The sequence below is a fragment of the Drosophila ficusphila genome, unplaced genomic scaffold (assembly GCF_018152265.1).
Source record: "Drosophila ficusphila isolate 14025-0441.05 unplaced genomic scaffold, ASM1815226v1 contig_791, whole genome shotgun sequence".
Lineage (NCBI taxonomy): Eukaryota > Metazoa > Arthropoda > Insecta > Diptera > Drosophilidae > Drosophila > Drosophila ficusphila.
Window position 1 is genome coordinate 10481699 of NW_025064737.1, and position 16171 is coordinate 10497869.

General features: G+C 39.8%; 2 protein-coding genes across 2 annotated transcripts in view; one reads left to right on the plus strand and one right to left on the minus strand.

Moving 5' to 3' along the window:
* The window catches only part of LOC108102024 (cadherin-87A), a 59623-nt gene that overhangs the window by 6654 nt on the left and 36798 nt on the right, over nucleotides 1-16171 (plus strand). The window contains exon 2 of the mRNA XM_017206626.2: nucleotides 5529-5546. The gene's annotated coding sequence lies outside the window, so the exon portion shown is untranslated. The remainder of the gene's footprint in view (nucleotides 1-5528; nucleotides 5547-16171) is intronic.
* On the minus strand, nucleotides 9483-12866 carry LOC108102026. The gene is made up of 2 exons (XM_017206629.2): nucleotides 11998-12866; nucleotides 9483-10792 (listed from the first exon to the last, which is right to left on the minus strand). The coding sequence occupies exons 1-2, from the start codon at nucleotides 12732-12734 to the stop codon at nucleotides 9529-9531; spliced, it is 2001 nt and encodes a 666-aa protein (XP_017062118.1). The 5' UTR covers nucleotides 12735-12866; the 3' UTR covers nucleotides 9483-9528.

Here is a 16171-nt window from a genome sequence, read left to right on the forward strand (position 1 = left end):
GGAATACACTATAAAGGAAACTTTTCTTCCAAGGGAATGGTTTTATGGAAATGGTTAACTTACTGAATCTTAATTTTGTACTATTATATGGAAACCCCCAAAACATTCATATGGAATTGCCCAAATGCAATGGGTTATAGTTAAAAAAGTAAAGTTAGAAATTAACAAATAAAAAGGTTATTCAATCATAGGGTTCAAAGCATAAAAGACAAGTTCCATTACCATTAATATTTTTAAAAATGTTTATTTATTTAAAATTAAATTCATCTAAAAATTGAGTAAATTGTGTTTGCTTTTAAATAAATTTAAAATTTATTTCATTAGTATAAAAGGTTTTCGGAGATCGCATCTTAATCCCCTTAAAAATTTGTTTAAGCTTCTGTAATCCGCTTTAAGCTCAGCCACAATTTTCCCAAAACAAATGAGTTTTTGACAACCTGAGTTCCATTTGGCGAGTCATTTAAGAAACCCGAGTAACTCGCTTATCACTGTCCTTACCGTCAGTGTTTTGCTTATTAATCAGCAGGATAATGAGTGCTGTCCTTGGTTAAGCTGGGGAAAAACCGAAAGGGTCTCGTGATAGTTGCAGTTTACTGCCTAATTAAAAAGTTCTTGGCCTGCGTGATTGTGTGCCTTCGTGTGTCACCCAGCTAAGCAAAAAAGCGACTCAAAGACGAACCAACTTTCTATGGCACCACTTTCGCTGTCCCCCGGAGATCCCAATGAATATTCTTGTTCTGCAATGATGATGAAACCTGTTTCCGCTCCTCTGCCTCCTCAACCTCCACCCCTCGACGCCTGGCCCCCACTTTTTATGGTAATGAATGGGTCAGGCAAAAGTAGAGCTTTGATTTCTGATGCTGGTGCTAACCGCAAAGGCAAATAAAATACCGGTAACGAAAAAAAGAAGACAAAAAGAGCAACATTATCTTGGTGTGACATTGGAGCAATGTTGTTCTGGTGTTTATTTCTTCTCTATCGTGTTTTGCCTTACCCATTTCTTCGGTAACTCTATTGACCTTATTCGCAGGTGTCTGTCTGTCCATAAGTTTTGAGCTTGACTTTGGGAAGCCGCATTTCTCTCTGTCCAAATGCAACTCGTAGAATGAAGGGTTTTTCCAGTGCAGTTTGTGGCTTTCACTTCACTTTAGTTCTCAGCTGCAGATTTTCAATGCACTTTATCGCTGTTTGGCTTTCTTGTTTAATTTTTTTGCTGGTATTTTCTACCCTTGGTTTGTGTACTAACAGTAGTCTAAAAATCTACGAAGCTGTAAAAATAAAATGACTCGATATGCAATTGATATAGAACAAAAACATATGTAATCTTGCCATGATATTTAATGAATTGTAATAGTTAAAAAAAATTGGTTAACACGTTTTGGTTACGTTAAAAAATAATACCAATAATTAATTGTTTGTTAAGTATTTTATATGAAATGGTACAGGGTGCGCCATCTCGAGCTTCGGTATGAAAATATTAAATAACTTTGGAAAAAAACAAAAATTCATGGAAAATGTTTTACATATATTTAGATTGATCCTTTACAATTCATTTGAGTTAGTTTTTGAATACAATATCGACTAAGTGACTTCCTTTGTTCTTGATGGCAAAAAGTGTCCTTTTTCGAGCATTTTCCATTATTTTCTTGAGCAATCGGCCGATATATTGGCCATTTCGGTGCGAATACTCTCCTTGAGCTCTGTGATGGTCTAGGGCTTGCTTATGTATACCCCACAAAAAGAAATCCGGCGGGGTCAAGTCCGGCCAGTCGATATCGCCTCTTTTTGACACAACGCATCCAGGAATTTTGCTGCAAAAACTGCATGGTTTCGTTTGCTGTCTGACATGGGACCCCGTCCTGCTGAAACCAGAAATTTTCTAGACCCTTCAAAAACTAACTCAAATGAATTGTAAAGGATCAATCTAAATAAACATAAAACATTTTCCATGAATTTTTGTTTTTTTCCAAAGTTATTCAATATTTTCATACCGAAGCTCGAGATGGCGCACCCTGTATATCTGCTTGCATGTTAAAGCTTCAATCACAACAGAAAGCCTTTGTAGTTTTGTAATTGTTTGTTGCTGTTACCACACATTTCTTCGGCTCGAACGCGTGTGAAATATTTCGATAAATGTTTGCGGATTTGTGTGAGTATGTCAGCGAACTGAGATTTTTGCCCTATTTGTGTTGGTTGTTGTGTTGGCTGGCTGACCAATGTTGGTCTTTTTTATATTTCTGTTTTTCCTTTTCTTCAGCACTGCTGCACTTCCCCATTACCCTTTTATTCCTCCATTCATCCAACCATTTTGACTCCTCGTCTCTTGGCGTTAACTTTTCCACGCATTGATGACGAATGGCCATGGAAAATGATGAATGTTTAATGGGGCAGTGCGACAGCAAAAACATTGTGAGGTAACATATTGATGGGGCAGGGGGTTGCACAAGCATTCGGTTCGGATGGGCGGATCGGGGTGGATAATGGTGGGTTGGGACTCGGTCATGCATCATGGAGCGGTTCGTTGCCGAAACTTTCAAATTCTCACATGTTCCAATGTCAACAAAGTTGCTGAAAAATATGGTTAGAAATTCGAGCGAAATGTATTTTTAACTTTGTTCTGAAACTTCAGTAGGAAAATGTCAGGACTGCACACTATTTGTTATTAAAACTTTCAATCGTTAATATTCTATGTTGCCTTAAGTTCTATTAATTTTTAAGCATAAGTGATTTCCAAATTACTCTTTAACTGGTCGAAGACATTAAACATTTATGTGATCATCTGAAAAGCGATAAACCACTTAACCCTTGAAGTGCTTTAAAAACCAAAGTCAAGTGTTTTTTTAGCTCTTAAATGCTGTCTTCTCATCTCTGAGTATTATGAGTATTTCCCCTTGACCTTATCTAGAGAACACCCCTACTCCTGAGTCACTTTGTTTGCGCTAAATTCCTTATGGAATATATGTAGATATGTGGGTTTGTGGTATAAAAATTGCTCCACTTGCGTCGTACAATCCCCCTTCATCGCGCTTTACCTCCTTTTAGCAGGTCGTTTATCACATTTTTTGCTTGGCTTAAGCAAGTCTATCAAAAATATGTATTCGTAATTGCAGCGACGCACACAGAAAAAGTTGTGGAGGGCAAAATGGGGGAGGGGAGGTGGGGAGGTGTATGGGTTACCAGCCATAAGCTAGCAAAAAAGAAGAAGCATCCGCCGCGGAGGTTGAGGAAAAGCGACATCGTCGAATGATGTCATGTTCGCACACCCTCTCTCTTTTGATTTTCTTGTGCATAAGTCTCGTTTTAGCATGGTATCTGTTTGTCTATTGCTTTAACGATTTGGAAAAGTCCCACAAATCCAGCAAAACCAACTAAAACTCAAACCAGCCCTAGGCACCCTTTATGAATCAGTTACCAAGGCGCTGATGCTGCAATAAAAGGTGCGATTTATCATAATGGCTGACGCATGTAACACAAACACACTTCACACACAGACACACACACATACACATGTTGGTGGTAGCCACCATTTCCCATTTCCCTTGGCTTCATCGTACACTTATATTTTGCAATATAACGCAATGGTTCCTGCTGTGGATTGTGGAACCATCGATTTCATTTCTTGCCATTTTCCGCATTTTTCACAAATCTGTTTTTCCACACACATACTCCTTCGTTTATGGCCTGGTGGCGAAATGTGTGTGTGTGTTTGCGGAGTTATCTGAGGCAGCCGCCAGACGCCAGTTCATATTGATTACAACAAATTTGCCGTCGCCATTCGCTCGAAGTTGTCGCCGGCTTTGAAAAAGGAGGGAAAAAACATGTGATTATATAACTGATATATGTATGTATGTAATCGAGCAAGTACTTGCCTCCTGCGAATGTCGGTTTTATTAATCTTTTCTTTTTGTCAGATATTTCCACGTTCCATTAAATATCCATTAAGGATATTGAAATATGATTTGGCATAGTAATTGGAGATTGAGATAAAGGCCTGCGTTGACAAAAGCCGGCATTCGGTTTCATTTCATTCTCAGTTTCTTCTGGTTTCTTGAGCTTGCCTATTTCGGAGTTTGCTAAGATTCTGCTTGTTTTTATTTTCCTTTACTTTGATAACAATCTCGGTTTGTATTAAAAATTCTAACCATTCTAAATCTTCAGAAAAGATCGCTAAATTATCTGCTGTTATTTTTTTGTTTTGATCAACTCCATTCTCCACGCTAACAGTTGGTGTTGAGTTCTGGTTTCTATGCCAACCGCTGCGGTCTTTTCCTGCTTTGATTTTTTGCACAGTTGCAATTCTGCACTGTAAAAAATCACAGCTTCAAAATGATATTCTCAAAATACGAGTTGAACTTTTAGAGTACTGAGGAATTTCTTGAAATATCTATTACAAAGAGTCTTTAGGTTTTTAAAATATTTACCGCCAAAATGTGTTATTTTGATAAGAATTTTATTCTTGTAATGCTACCTTTTTTATTGTATCCACTCCACTCCCACTTTGGGCAGCCGCCGCAGCTGGAAACCGTTCGCTGGCTTGACATTTAGTGCCGGCTGCTGCTTGGCCATGTCTTGAGCTCTTCGATGGCGACCGAAACGGAGACTGGGAGACTTGAAGACTGGGAGACTGGGGCAGAATCAGGGTCCGAGAAAGAGACAGCGGCTGAATCTGAAACCGAGACCGAGACTGGGGCTTTTTTGCTCTTTTGGCGACGACGGCCGATGTCTGGAATTTCGTTGAACCGGTTTATGTGTGTGGTTTGCCAGTGGCTGCTGTGGCAGTATTTTGCTTTTGTTGTTGGCGAGACTGGGTAACTGGCTCCGAAAATACAAAATACTTGCACAGCACACGGCTTTGTGCGATACTTGGCTAACCAACTGGCCACGCCGCACTCATACACACGACGAGTCAGTCGAATAAACATGGCTAACAAACACACAGACGCACACACACACTCACTCAACAAAAACAGCGCGCATATTTGTCGTTGCGGATTATTTCATAGCACAATTCCCCTCCACTGAAAGGAATCGGGGGTGGTGAAGTAGGCGGGGATGGGTCACCAAATGACTGTGGTCTTCTATTCTCGTTGTTCTTACATCGTCCTCTCTCTTTTTGTTGATTTTTTTTTCGATTTTGGCTCTTTTGCTCAGTTTCGTTGGCTGTTAATTTACATTGCAAAAATTTTCTTTTGACTTTATACGCAATTTGCAATTCAATAGTTTATAGATTTTGCTATTGTCAGTAGCTTTGGTGGGTGGAAATGTACTATATATCGAGATGTAGGTCTTGTATGAAGGCGACGTTGTATTGTTGTTGGTGCCACACATGGTTGTAAGTAGGCAACTGGAGCCATTCATTGTAAGGGAGGGTTTTTCGATTAGGTCATTTGATGCCAAGAGCTTTTCTCATCGAAGGGGACTATCATGGGGTAACCATTTAAAATGCAAGATGTTTATTTCAATTTCAGTTTCTTATTTGAAACCTTTAATAAAGTTTACTAATTCTGTTTCATTTCTTTTCATTGCAGATTCAAAACATCTAAGCTGTAAGTACATCATCACCGAAAACCACTGAATCCGATTTTAAAGTACAATAAGCAGCGAACCTTCTTTATCAACTAATGACAAGAACAAAAAAAAACCCATGATTTCAATTTTATACAACTTTGATTCCCTTAAAACCTCGCCCAATCCCTCAGTGACCAATAGTTCGCCATCTGTCAGATACAAAACTTGTTTGCGGCCAAGTGCAGCTTGCAGACGTCCTGTCCCGATTGAACCCGACCCCCGAGCACTGACCACTCGATAAATCTAATCAGTTAAAATGCATCCAGAGTTCGGTCAGGGCAATGTTGGAGCCGAACATTGTTCGAAATTCTGGTGTTGGCTGCTCGATATGTTTAGAGCTCGAATGATGCCCGCAAACTATGCAAACCGGCTAAATGCGATTGGTTTTCGGGTATTGGCCACATTCCTCTTTTCCCCCGCAAATTGATTCCAATGCAAATTGATAATGAAAAATGCCATGCAAACGCATTAGAATGAATGTACCCTGTGGTGGCATTCTTATCGCCGTTATGCCAACACCCGATGTTCTCCACCCTCCAATTTGGTCATTTAATGCAATGCGGCAAATATACGAAATGCGGTTAACGCAATGACAGCGTGATTAGCCGAAACCATTGTGGTGGAATCTGTTAGAGATGCGAGAAAAGGAAAACGGTGGACATAATTCGGGGAAACGCGTCCTTTTCGGTGGTTTGAATGGTGCAGTTGCTACTGCCCTGCGGTTGCTTAAATCATAATCTGCACACATGTGTGTTTGCCCAGAAGTCAAGTTTGTCTGTGTCAACCACAACTGGCAAACATTCAGATTCAGAATTCCGAAAGGAGGGTGTGGTAGTAATTTGAATTCCATTTAAAATTATCTACGTTTAATCAGTAACAAATTGCAAATCAACAGCATGCGAAGCGTAAAGCAAATACACGACACAATAGAACAGCTTTGCAACAGTTTGCTGCTTTTAATCATTTATTTAACAAATATGTCTCTTAAACACAGATAAACATACTTGATTTGACGAAAACTTTTTATCAATCTAATCAATATTCAGTCGTTCAAAATTATTCGAATGAATTGACAATCTCATGATTTATTCAATTTTGTAGGGAGCAGATGACAAAACATTTCCCTGCAATAAATCTCAATTTGGGAAGTAAGTAAGAAATACTTTCACAATAAATAACAATAATTATGCAAGAAAATGTTCAAATAAAAGCGAAATTTGTCGTCGTCCCTTTCTGGTTTCCTTCTCTTTCTTGTTCGACTTCCGTCTTTCAATGATCCATAATTGCTATTAATTGTGCTTGAGATTTGCATAGCAAATAAATCTAAGAGGGAAAATGCAAAACATAAATTCAACAATAGCTTGACACTTGAGCAGAGTTTGAAAGTTTTCTTTGGCGTTATTATTCTTGTTGTAGCCGTCGCTTTTGTCGTTGTCTAATTTATTTAGCATTGTGTAAACTTGTTCAAGGTTGAATAGGCTTTTATAGCGACTGGAAATTAAATGGCAACACAGCAGCAGCAGCCTCTAATAAAAACATTTGAATTACATTGAAGACAATTCGAAATGCCAAAAGGCAGCCAAAGTTTGCCTCGATTGTTTTTGGCCCAAACTCGAAATCAAATTGTGCCAAATTACTTGGCCAGCAAAATGCTTGGGCCAACCAATATTGCTTCTATCTCCCTCTATGTATATGTGTATGTGTATCGCCCTCTCTGTCCGTGTGGCTGTCTGTGGTCCAAATGAATAATTTGGCATCGCAGATAAACGAAATCAATGTCCACGAACCGGGCCCGAAACCAAATGGCAACATCTGCACATTGCGCTGGATTGAGGGGCCATCGAGGGGTAAAATGGTTACAGTTGGCTAGTGGAACCTCTGGGCCACTCTGGGGAACTTGTTATTGAATTAAAGTGACTTGATTTACGGCGCGTTCTGGTCAAAAGCTCTTAATGGCATTTGCCACGAGTCCAACTACCCTCTAACTCTCTAACCCGCTCGGTTTTGGCCTTTTATCCTTCGTCCATGCCCCTTCGACAGGGTCATTCGTTTTCCAAAATGAAGTTTACGCGTTGTGACGCTATAACCGTCAACGGTATGTATGCGTGATATTAAGTATGCGACATGTTGCCCCATTTATTAGAGATAAAAAGGGTTTTGAAGAAAGGGAAGAACAATTTTGTAATTTACGATGAAAGTGCGAAAATTTAATTGTTTTAATTATGCTCATCTGCTGAAAAAATAATTAGGAATCCAATTAAATGAAAACTAAAAATTTAAGGTAAGATATATTATTTTTACCTTATTGGATGAACTTTTAATAGTTTCAAAACAACAATACTGAAACAACGTTGTCGCAACTAACAACTAAAAGTAAACTTTAATGGTGACGTATAATCTGGCAATTAGATTATTCTGCTATGCAAAAATAATTTCCCCTGTTGTTTAAATTTGATAATGGGATAATGCATAATTAAGACAATTTGAAACTAACAGCAAACTTATGTCATCACTCATGCAGGTTGCAAACTTTTGTTTGCCATCGCTCACCCCTCCACACCACTCGACTGCTTGTTGTGGTAGCTGATAACATGGTTATCGTGGTTGGGACTCATTGTTATTGCCATTATTATGGGTGTTGCAAGCACGCAACACACACACTCGCGTAACTTAACTGAATTTAACTAAACTAAGGCGAACCTTAAATGACAACAGATAGCGCTAATAATTTATGCATGCTGCATGTTGCAAGTGGAAGCCAACATCGGGTGCCACCCACCGCCCGGCCGCCCACTTTCCAAGCTTTATCTTGTAGTAGCCACGCCTCCTCAACCGCTGAGCAGGCACCAACATGTGCACACAGGCACCCGCACCCACTCGCACACGCTGACAAGGCTGCACATAATTTAATTAAAATGAAATCTCGCACGGGGCGCTGAACTGCAAACTGTGAATGCAAATTATTATTAATTACAGCAGAGCGACGACAAATGTTTATGCCCGCCATATGTGTGCCAGTCGCTCTGTCTCGCTCTGCTGGCGTTTGCCATAGAGATGCACTCGTGAGCGATGATCTCTTTAACAAACAAGAAATCTATTTAAGACGTTAAATTTTTTAAGATTTGAATAAAAAAGTTACTAACTATGATGGGAACATCGCAATGAAAGTGTAACGAGAAACGCTGTTCCATTAAAAAAGAAACGCTATTTACTTAACTCTTATATTTTTATAGTAACTGTTTGGGTCACGAGCACATATGTTTTCGCAATAATAATAAATCGTGTCACGCGAGCATCTCTGTCTTGCATGCATGGGAAGACACAGCGGCGCCATCTGTTGACAGTTTGTCGCAAAAACAGCTTCGGTTAAGTGCATGGGTGTTTATGTGCGGTAAATGAAATTAAGAGAAATCTAAACACATTTGCCAGCCATTTATCCTAATGCCAGCTACTTTGGCTCTTCCAGGTTCTTGCCGTAGCGGTACTTTATCCTCGTTTTTCTTGCTTGCACTATTGGCAAAGAGAGAGTTGTCTATCATTAAAAATTAGTAGGAGTTTGAAAGTGGTTGATATTGGCGAACACATAAACGAAAAGTTTTTACAGTTTCGCCTAAATATAGCACTTTACATTGCAGTCATTAATATGTTAGCAAATTTGCATTGCTAAAGAAACTTGTTAATTAAATTCATTCTGTTGACTACTGTGGCACATGTTGCTGTCTTTGTTATCATGTTTTTTATAGCGTGAACACCAATGTGTACATGTTTATTAGCTTTGTTAAAAGCATATCAGTCAGTCAATAAATGTGTGAATTTTTTACATTATTGGATGAACACAAAATGATAATGTTTAATGATTTAACGTGGGCGAATAAATTCAATTAGAGGCATTAAACGATTTACATCTAGTGATTTCAATATAAGCTCATGTGTTTTTATTTCGAGTAGAAAAGAAAATTTCTAGGAACAGTAGCAGTAGATCTCGATGGGTTCTTTTTGGGCGCAAGCGGACTGATACTTGTACTGGTCCGTTCGTGTGATAACTCCTTGCAGTGAGCTGTCATTTTTGGCAAGGACTGTGGCATCAAAATGACCGTTTCCCGGTTTGGTAACCAGCCGAACAGTAATCGTGTCGTTGGTTTGCTTTTTCCGAAGGTAGGCGTCCTCCACATTGAGTAGCTGCAACTTGGAGCACTGCTTGTAGGAAGAGAGCAGTTTGTTAATGGTCGCCACTGCAAACTTGGCGATCCTCTGGATTCTGAGCGCATTCCAAGGTATCTTGACAAACCCATCGCATTGACAATAGTGCAGTGGTATTCGTGCAGAAAAACAGCTTCGCTTCTCGGGAATTGGCAGAAACAGAGATACGTTATGATCGTTACGTAGTCTCAAAGTTCTATTGCGTATACTCTCATCACTGAGGTTTTCCAAGTTCGCCACATCCTTGAGGGTCTCGTGCAGATCGTATGTGGTCATCAGTCGATGGGAATTGGTTCGAAGATTTGCCACCGCCAAAGGAAATTTTTCTTCCAGCCAGCGAGGGTATATGGCCACCATAGTTGGCAGTGAGGTTTCCCTCATTCCCTGAAAAGTGTTTACGTAACGACCAAATCGCAGGCCATGATCGGACAAAATCAAAACCAATGTCCTTTCAAGTATTTTGCGCCTATGTAGAGCGCGCAATATTAAGTAGTACTGCAAGTCCGTTTGCTCGCCATACTGGAAATAATCGTGGACGCCCATCGTCTGCCAGAAAAAGGCAAAGAATCCTCGATCCCGACTTCTTGCCTGCATATGCGGCAATAATCGGTAGATGAAATCGTAGAGAATATGGTGATACACTCGATCGGCACTGCATGTTATTTCAACTGGACCCCTTGCCGAATATTGAGTTCGCTTGTGCACCTCGTTCATAACGCCGCGCAGATAAAAGTCAGTAGGTTGTTGTTTAAATCCGGGTTTTGTGTAGGTAAAAGTGCCACCTATGCGGGAGTCCTCAGCAAAAATGGTGGCATAACCAGCTGCCTGGAAATCGTGCCACAGGAGGTGGCATCGGTCGTAGTTTGCCTTCTGGTTTGCCCCAAAACAGCCGGTCGGTGCCTCCAGCTCCTCAACACTTTGACCACTTAGAAGAGGCACCAGATTCGGATATGAGTTTCGACCAACGCGGTTGTAGCCCCACATCTCCGTATGCGGAAATCGGTCCACATAGTCCATCACTTGACTAAAAGATATACAAATTTTGTTAGGTATTTTGTATAAAAAAAAATCATAAGCATAATAATAAAGTTAAGAGGAGTGCTTCTTAGTTCACGATTAATTATGTGTTTTATATTTAATTACTATCATAAAGAATACAAAGCTATTTCAATAAATGTTATTGACCAAACAATTTTAAAATGAAATTGGTGGACATGTAAATGATATAAAACATTTTTGGGCCAATAGTTCAGTTGTAAATTTATAGTTATGACAGATAATGTGCAGCCAGGTGGCTTTAATTTTTTTTTTGTCAATATATGCATATGTACGTTTTAATTGGATAACTTGTTTTTGATTTTTACTTTCAGTATTTTAAGGGGTTACATGGGTTTCACGGTTTCAAAAAATCGATTTTTTTTTTTTTGGCTTATTAAATTCTATAACATTTCTAGAATATTGTCCTAAATTTTCAAGTTGATCCGAGTAATAGTCTCGGAGATACAGCCTTGACAAGGTGGACGCTTGAGACCACTTTTATTGTCTCTTAAAACTTTAAACGCGTTTTTCTCAAAACTATGTTTTCAAAGTCGGTTGTCAAAATTTCTCGCAAACTACTCAACCGATCTTAATGAAATTTTACACAAGTATTCGAGATATCATTTACAAGGTATTGAACGAAGGATTTTTTTTTTTTTCAATTACAACTATTTAAAAAAAAAAAAATGTCGAGAAATTTTCATCGAAATTTGCATTTTTTTGTAAAAACGTCTGCCAAAAATCCAATTTTCATTTTTTTTTTTTTTCCTTCGTCCAATACCTAGTTTATTGTCTATACTGAAACACGTTTTTTTTATTTTTACTTTGGATGATCCTGAAAGAAGTTCTGCTGACAACGCGGAGGCACCTTTTTTCCGAGGGACTGCCGGAAATGGCGTCGTAATGGCCGACATTTTGATATTTTTTTTTGAAAATTTCACAAAATCTTTATTAAATATGTATCTTTTAAATAATAAAAAGTTTCATTGAAATATTTCATTTTTTATATGCAAAAAAAATGTTTGAAAAAAGGCCGTTTTTTACCCCAGGAAACCCATGTAACCCCTTAAGCTTTTGTTTGCTCGGTTCCTGTGACGCACGTTCATTTTTAGAGGGCCATTGAAATTGGTTTAAATAACAATCAACAGTTTTTGTTTGTATGTAAACAAAAGATATAAAGCAGATACTCACCTGAAGTAGCGGCGGTAGTGCATATGGGAAATGGAGTCGATGCCCAGGACCAAAACGGAAAGACGTTTAGCGGGTTCCGTGTCGGAAGAATTTATTTTCTTTATTTCTGGCTTTGGCAGAAACATCAGGACGTCGTGATAAACTAAACGACCAAAGTCGACCCAGCACCAGACGCGCATTGTAATGTTTCCCGACATCACCTCCGTGAAATTGTTCCACCTGCTGAAGCCGAACCTCTCAGTTTCCAAGTCCTCATTGTTATAATCGTCTATTCGCTTAAAGCGATTATAGCCGCAGGTAATTTCGCTGGTCCTCCGAACACCAAGCTTTTTCAACAGTTTTTCCCGTCCAGCGGCCATATACAGATAATTGCGACCATCAATGGTTTTCGGTTCTATCAACTTGATCATATAGCACCAGTATATGGGCATCGGTTTCATGTGGTACATCGCCATGGGCGACAGGGGATCCATGGCAATTATTTGGCACTCCGACGTGTTGACGTCGAGACCCCTTTCTTCAGGTTTGCATTCCAGGGGTGGCTCGATTACCACTTTATATTTCAGTGGTTCCCGAAAATATTGTCCAAGGAGCACAAAAAAAATGATGCACAGCAATAATAAGTTGGGATTGATTTTCTGCATCTCAATTATTATACTATAACTAGTTATATTTTTCAATAAATATTTTCTGGTAAGGCATTCAAACCTAAGGTATCTAGATTTAAACATCGACATAGTTCCTTAATAAATTTGAGTATATTGATTTGCCAAGAATCTAAAAAGTCTTAAGTTTTAAACGCTTTTCCCTCTATTCTCTTGTTTGATTGACTTTATATCTACTTTGTTTCTTTTCACTCGCTGCAGTTTGTTCTTTGTCAATTAGCATAGTTTACAGTTTCAGTTCTTTCACCCTTTTTGGCTTTGTTTTTGTTTGCCAAAAAAGGACAAAGTAAAATCCAAACAAGGGTCGGCAAAAGGCAAAAACAAAGACTAAATAATGAGACCCTCGAGAAGAGTTCAGTGATTGAGTCTGCTGTCGGGTGTTTTAATTAGCCCAACTTGATTGGATTTTTCACTCGCTGTTCAGCCAGTTTAGTTTCGCTACCTTTCTAACTCCTTTCCAATTTGCAAGATAGGACTAACAAGGTGTTCTCCAGTTCACATTTCGAAATCTAGTTAAGAGATAATCTATAACTGGGAAAATATTTGTTCCTTTTGGTACTAAATCAATTGTATCGTTACTGGTTTAGTTTCCAGTTTTTATTTATATTTTTTTATATGTAAAATGCATTCAAAAATTAATTAACCGGAAGGACATTATAAATGGGGTAATATTACATACAGTTAATATCTGTAAATTCAGGTAGTTTTTTCTGCCGGAAGCCCCATTTTTCTGTACATTAATTTCCCAAACCAATGATTTAATTAAATTTAAACTCAGCTGGGGATCTAAAAGTGCCTTCAGTGTTTGAGAAAGGTCCTTATCTTCAGTCCTGCGATGCAAAGGACCAAACGGGAGTAACCGGATCTATTTCACAGCCGGAGACAAAACGGGAATTGTGCTTCTCATTCAATTTTCATTCTCGTTCTCCTCTTTGTTTTCCATTGACGGAATCCTTTCCGTATCCGAAATTCGCGATGTTGTTTTCTTTAATTTTCCGCAAGCGGAGGTTGCAAAGCGGCGGCATCCTGCCTTCCTGCTTCCTGTGATTCTTTTCCTTTCCAACTCTGCTGTGCCCCTCGTGCTCCCGCTGCTTTCCTCGGTCATGTCTCGTTTGCAGCATCCTGTATCCTGTGTAAAACATATGCATACATTTTATACCATTACAGCATAACAATATTGCATTTGCAGAAACATTTCTCTCTCTGGCCCACAACCGCTACTCATTCCCGTTTTGGAGCACCTCTCCGTCTCTTATTCCACCGTCAACTGTCTTGCGTTATATGAATCCTGCGCGGATCCTGTGAATCCTAGCGACCTGCTGCCGCCATCCAGTGCGCTTACCCGCGTTACATTTGAGTTACGGTTTCCTGTGCATACCCATTATTTGCTGAGATATGGGATACACGAGTATCGCATTTTCAGGAATGTACTAATGAGGTATTATCTTTCGACAGCATGTGTACTTGCTATAATCCTGTTTAAATATGTTCATCCGCTTTTAGTTTGTGGCTTAAATTAATGTTGGTGTGGTTAAAAAAATGTACAAATTAAGAGGCTTAAACTATAAATTTTTTATTATTATTTTAAGTGTGCTGCAACATGGTGAAATCATATTGAAACGAACTTTACAGGATATCCCATGTTTCTGAAAATCCCTAGTCGAAACTTTCGTGTTGCCTTGATTGTTGTTCTTGTTGTTTTATTTCGTTGAATTTCAGTTTCAGTTTTTGGTTTTGGCTAAAGATTTTACCTGTGCTTACGCCACCCACCAGCATCTCTCAACTCTTCGACTTGGATCCGCCCACCCGCTGCCTGCTCCAATTACTGTTTGCATAGTTGAGTGTCGTCTGCGGAAATTTGTTTATTTTACGCGCATTGCGTTTCGCCTCCGCCTCGGTTTGGTTGGATAACCTGCCTCCTGCCTCCAGCCTCGCCATCTCTTCAACGTCAGGATCCTTGGCTTCTCCTTTTCCTGGGAATCGGAGGAGCAGCAGCACAATGAGACATGACGACGGCGTATCCAACGACCGACTCGCTAAGACAAACTGACAGCTAAATGCGTCAGACTCGTTGCAGATTTCATTTGGCGTGAATTCTTCTTTACATTTCCCCTTTCCCACTTTTTTTTTTGTGTTTTTATGGCTTTTTTCTCTCTTTTTTGCCAATGTGTTTTGCATTTTTGTAGCTTTCGTTGACATTTCCTTCGGCTGCGAAACCTTGTGCATTGAGCAGGTTTATAGCATCCTCCTCTGCCACCGACGCTTCTGCTTCTGCCAAACGGTGCAAGTTACAGTCTGAGTTGAATGCCAGCATCCGCTCGTTCCCCTGCCCAACAAAAAAGGGGTAACATCGAGAAATGTCAGGCACAGCCGTGACTGCCGAAAATGCAAAAAAAAAAAAAAAAAAAAAATAGACATATAACACACATAACTAAAAAACAAAAACGAGTCGTGGGAATGGCCAGGAAGGAGGCGGAGGTCCGTTCACCACTGCGTATGTGCAATAAGTTGCTCATCAAACTACGTTACGTATACGCACACAAGCGTAGATGGAAAACCTAATGAAAATGTCGTAGAGGCTGTAGTCAACATACAAGTTGGTGATGTTTTTGTTTGCCTATAGTCACTTAAGCTGCTGGCTTTCAACGTAATTAAAAAACAATGGGTTACATAAAACAGGGATATAAATTGTTTCGGTAAAACAAGCTTGTTTTTGATGAAGATCTTAAGACGAGACCTATACTTTTCGATTTAAAACAAGTTATATATAGTTATATATAAATGATGTGCTATAAATAAAACTGCGTTATTTGTTTAAACGTGATCAGAATCCCAGTTGTATTATGCTGCAATCAGATTTCCAACAATCCAATTTGGATGGCCAAGCTTAGTGCAGCAATTGATTCGATTTGCCTCCTCATCTGCAGTCGACACTGAATGGACACATGACGACGACAATAGACTGACAATTTTGGCCCGGTCGAGAAGAGTTTGAGCAAGGCTTCAATCACTTGACATGTTCAGCAGTCAATTTGCGGATTGCTTGGATTGCAGTTCCTCCTTCTGATTTTCGTCGTAATACTGCTACTTTAGCTTAGTGCTCATCATCCGCCAGTGCTCGTCATTTGGCCTTCCTGGCTTCCTCCTCCTGCCACTGTGGCATGTTGCAAGTCCTTGTGCCGACTGACTGGCCAACCAGAAGAGTCCGGTCCAGTATGCAGTTGGCCTGTGGCCAGGTATTCCGACCTGTCAGAGGAACAGAGCATATGAGCATCCGTCCGTGGGTGGATGTTGCTGTTGCTGTGGTTGCTGCAATTTCTGCACCTGCCTCCTGCCTTGTGACTCCTGCCCTCTTGGCTTCCCAGTGTCCTGTCCAGCAACTATGCGATGACAGCGGTCGCCTCGAGTCCTTTGCCTAACTGGATCCGGAGACAAAAGTGGACTGGGTGTGGATGTGGGCCAGCGGACAATGTTTGGGATGAACAGCTAACAAACCGATCAGCATCCCA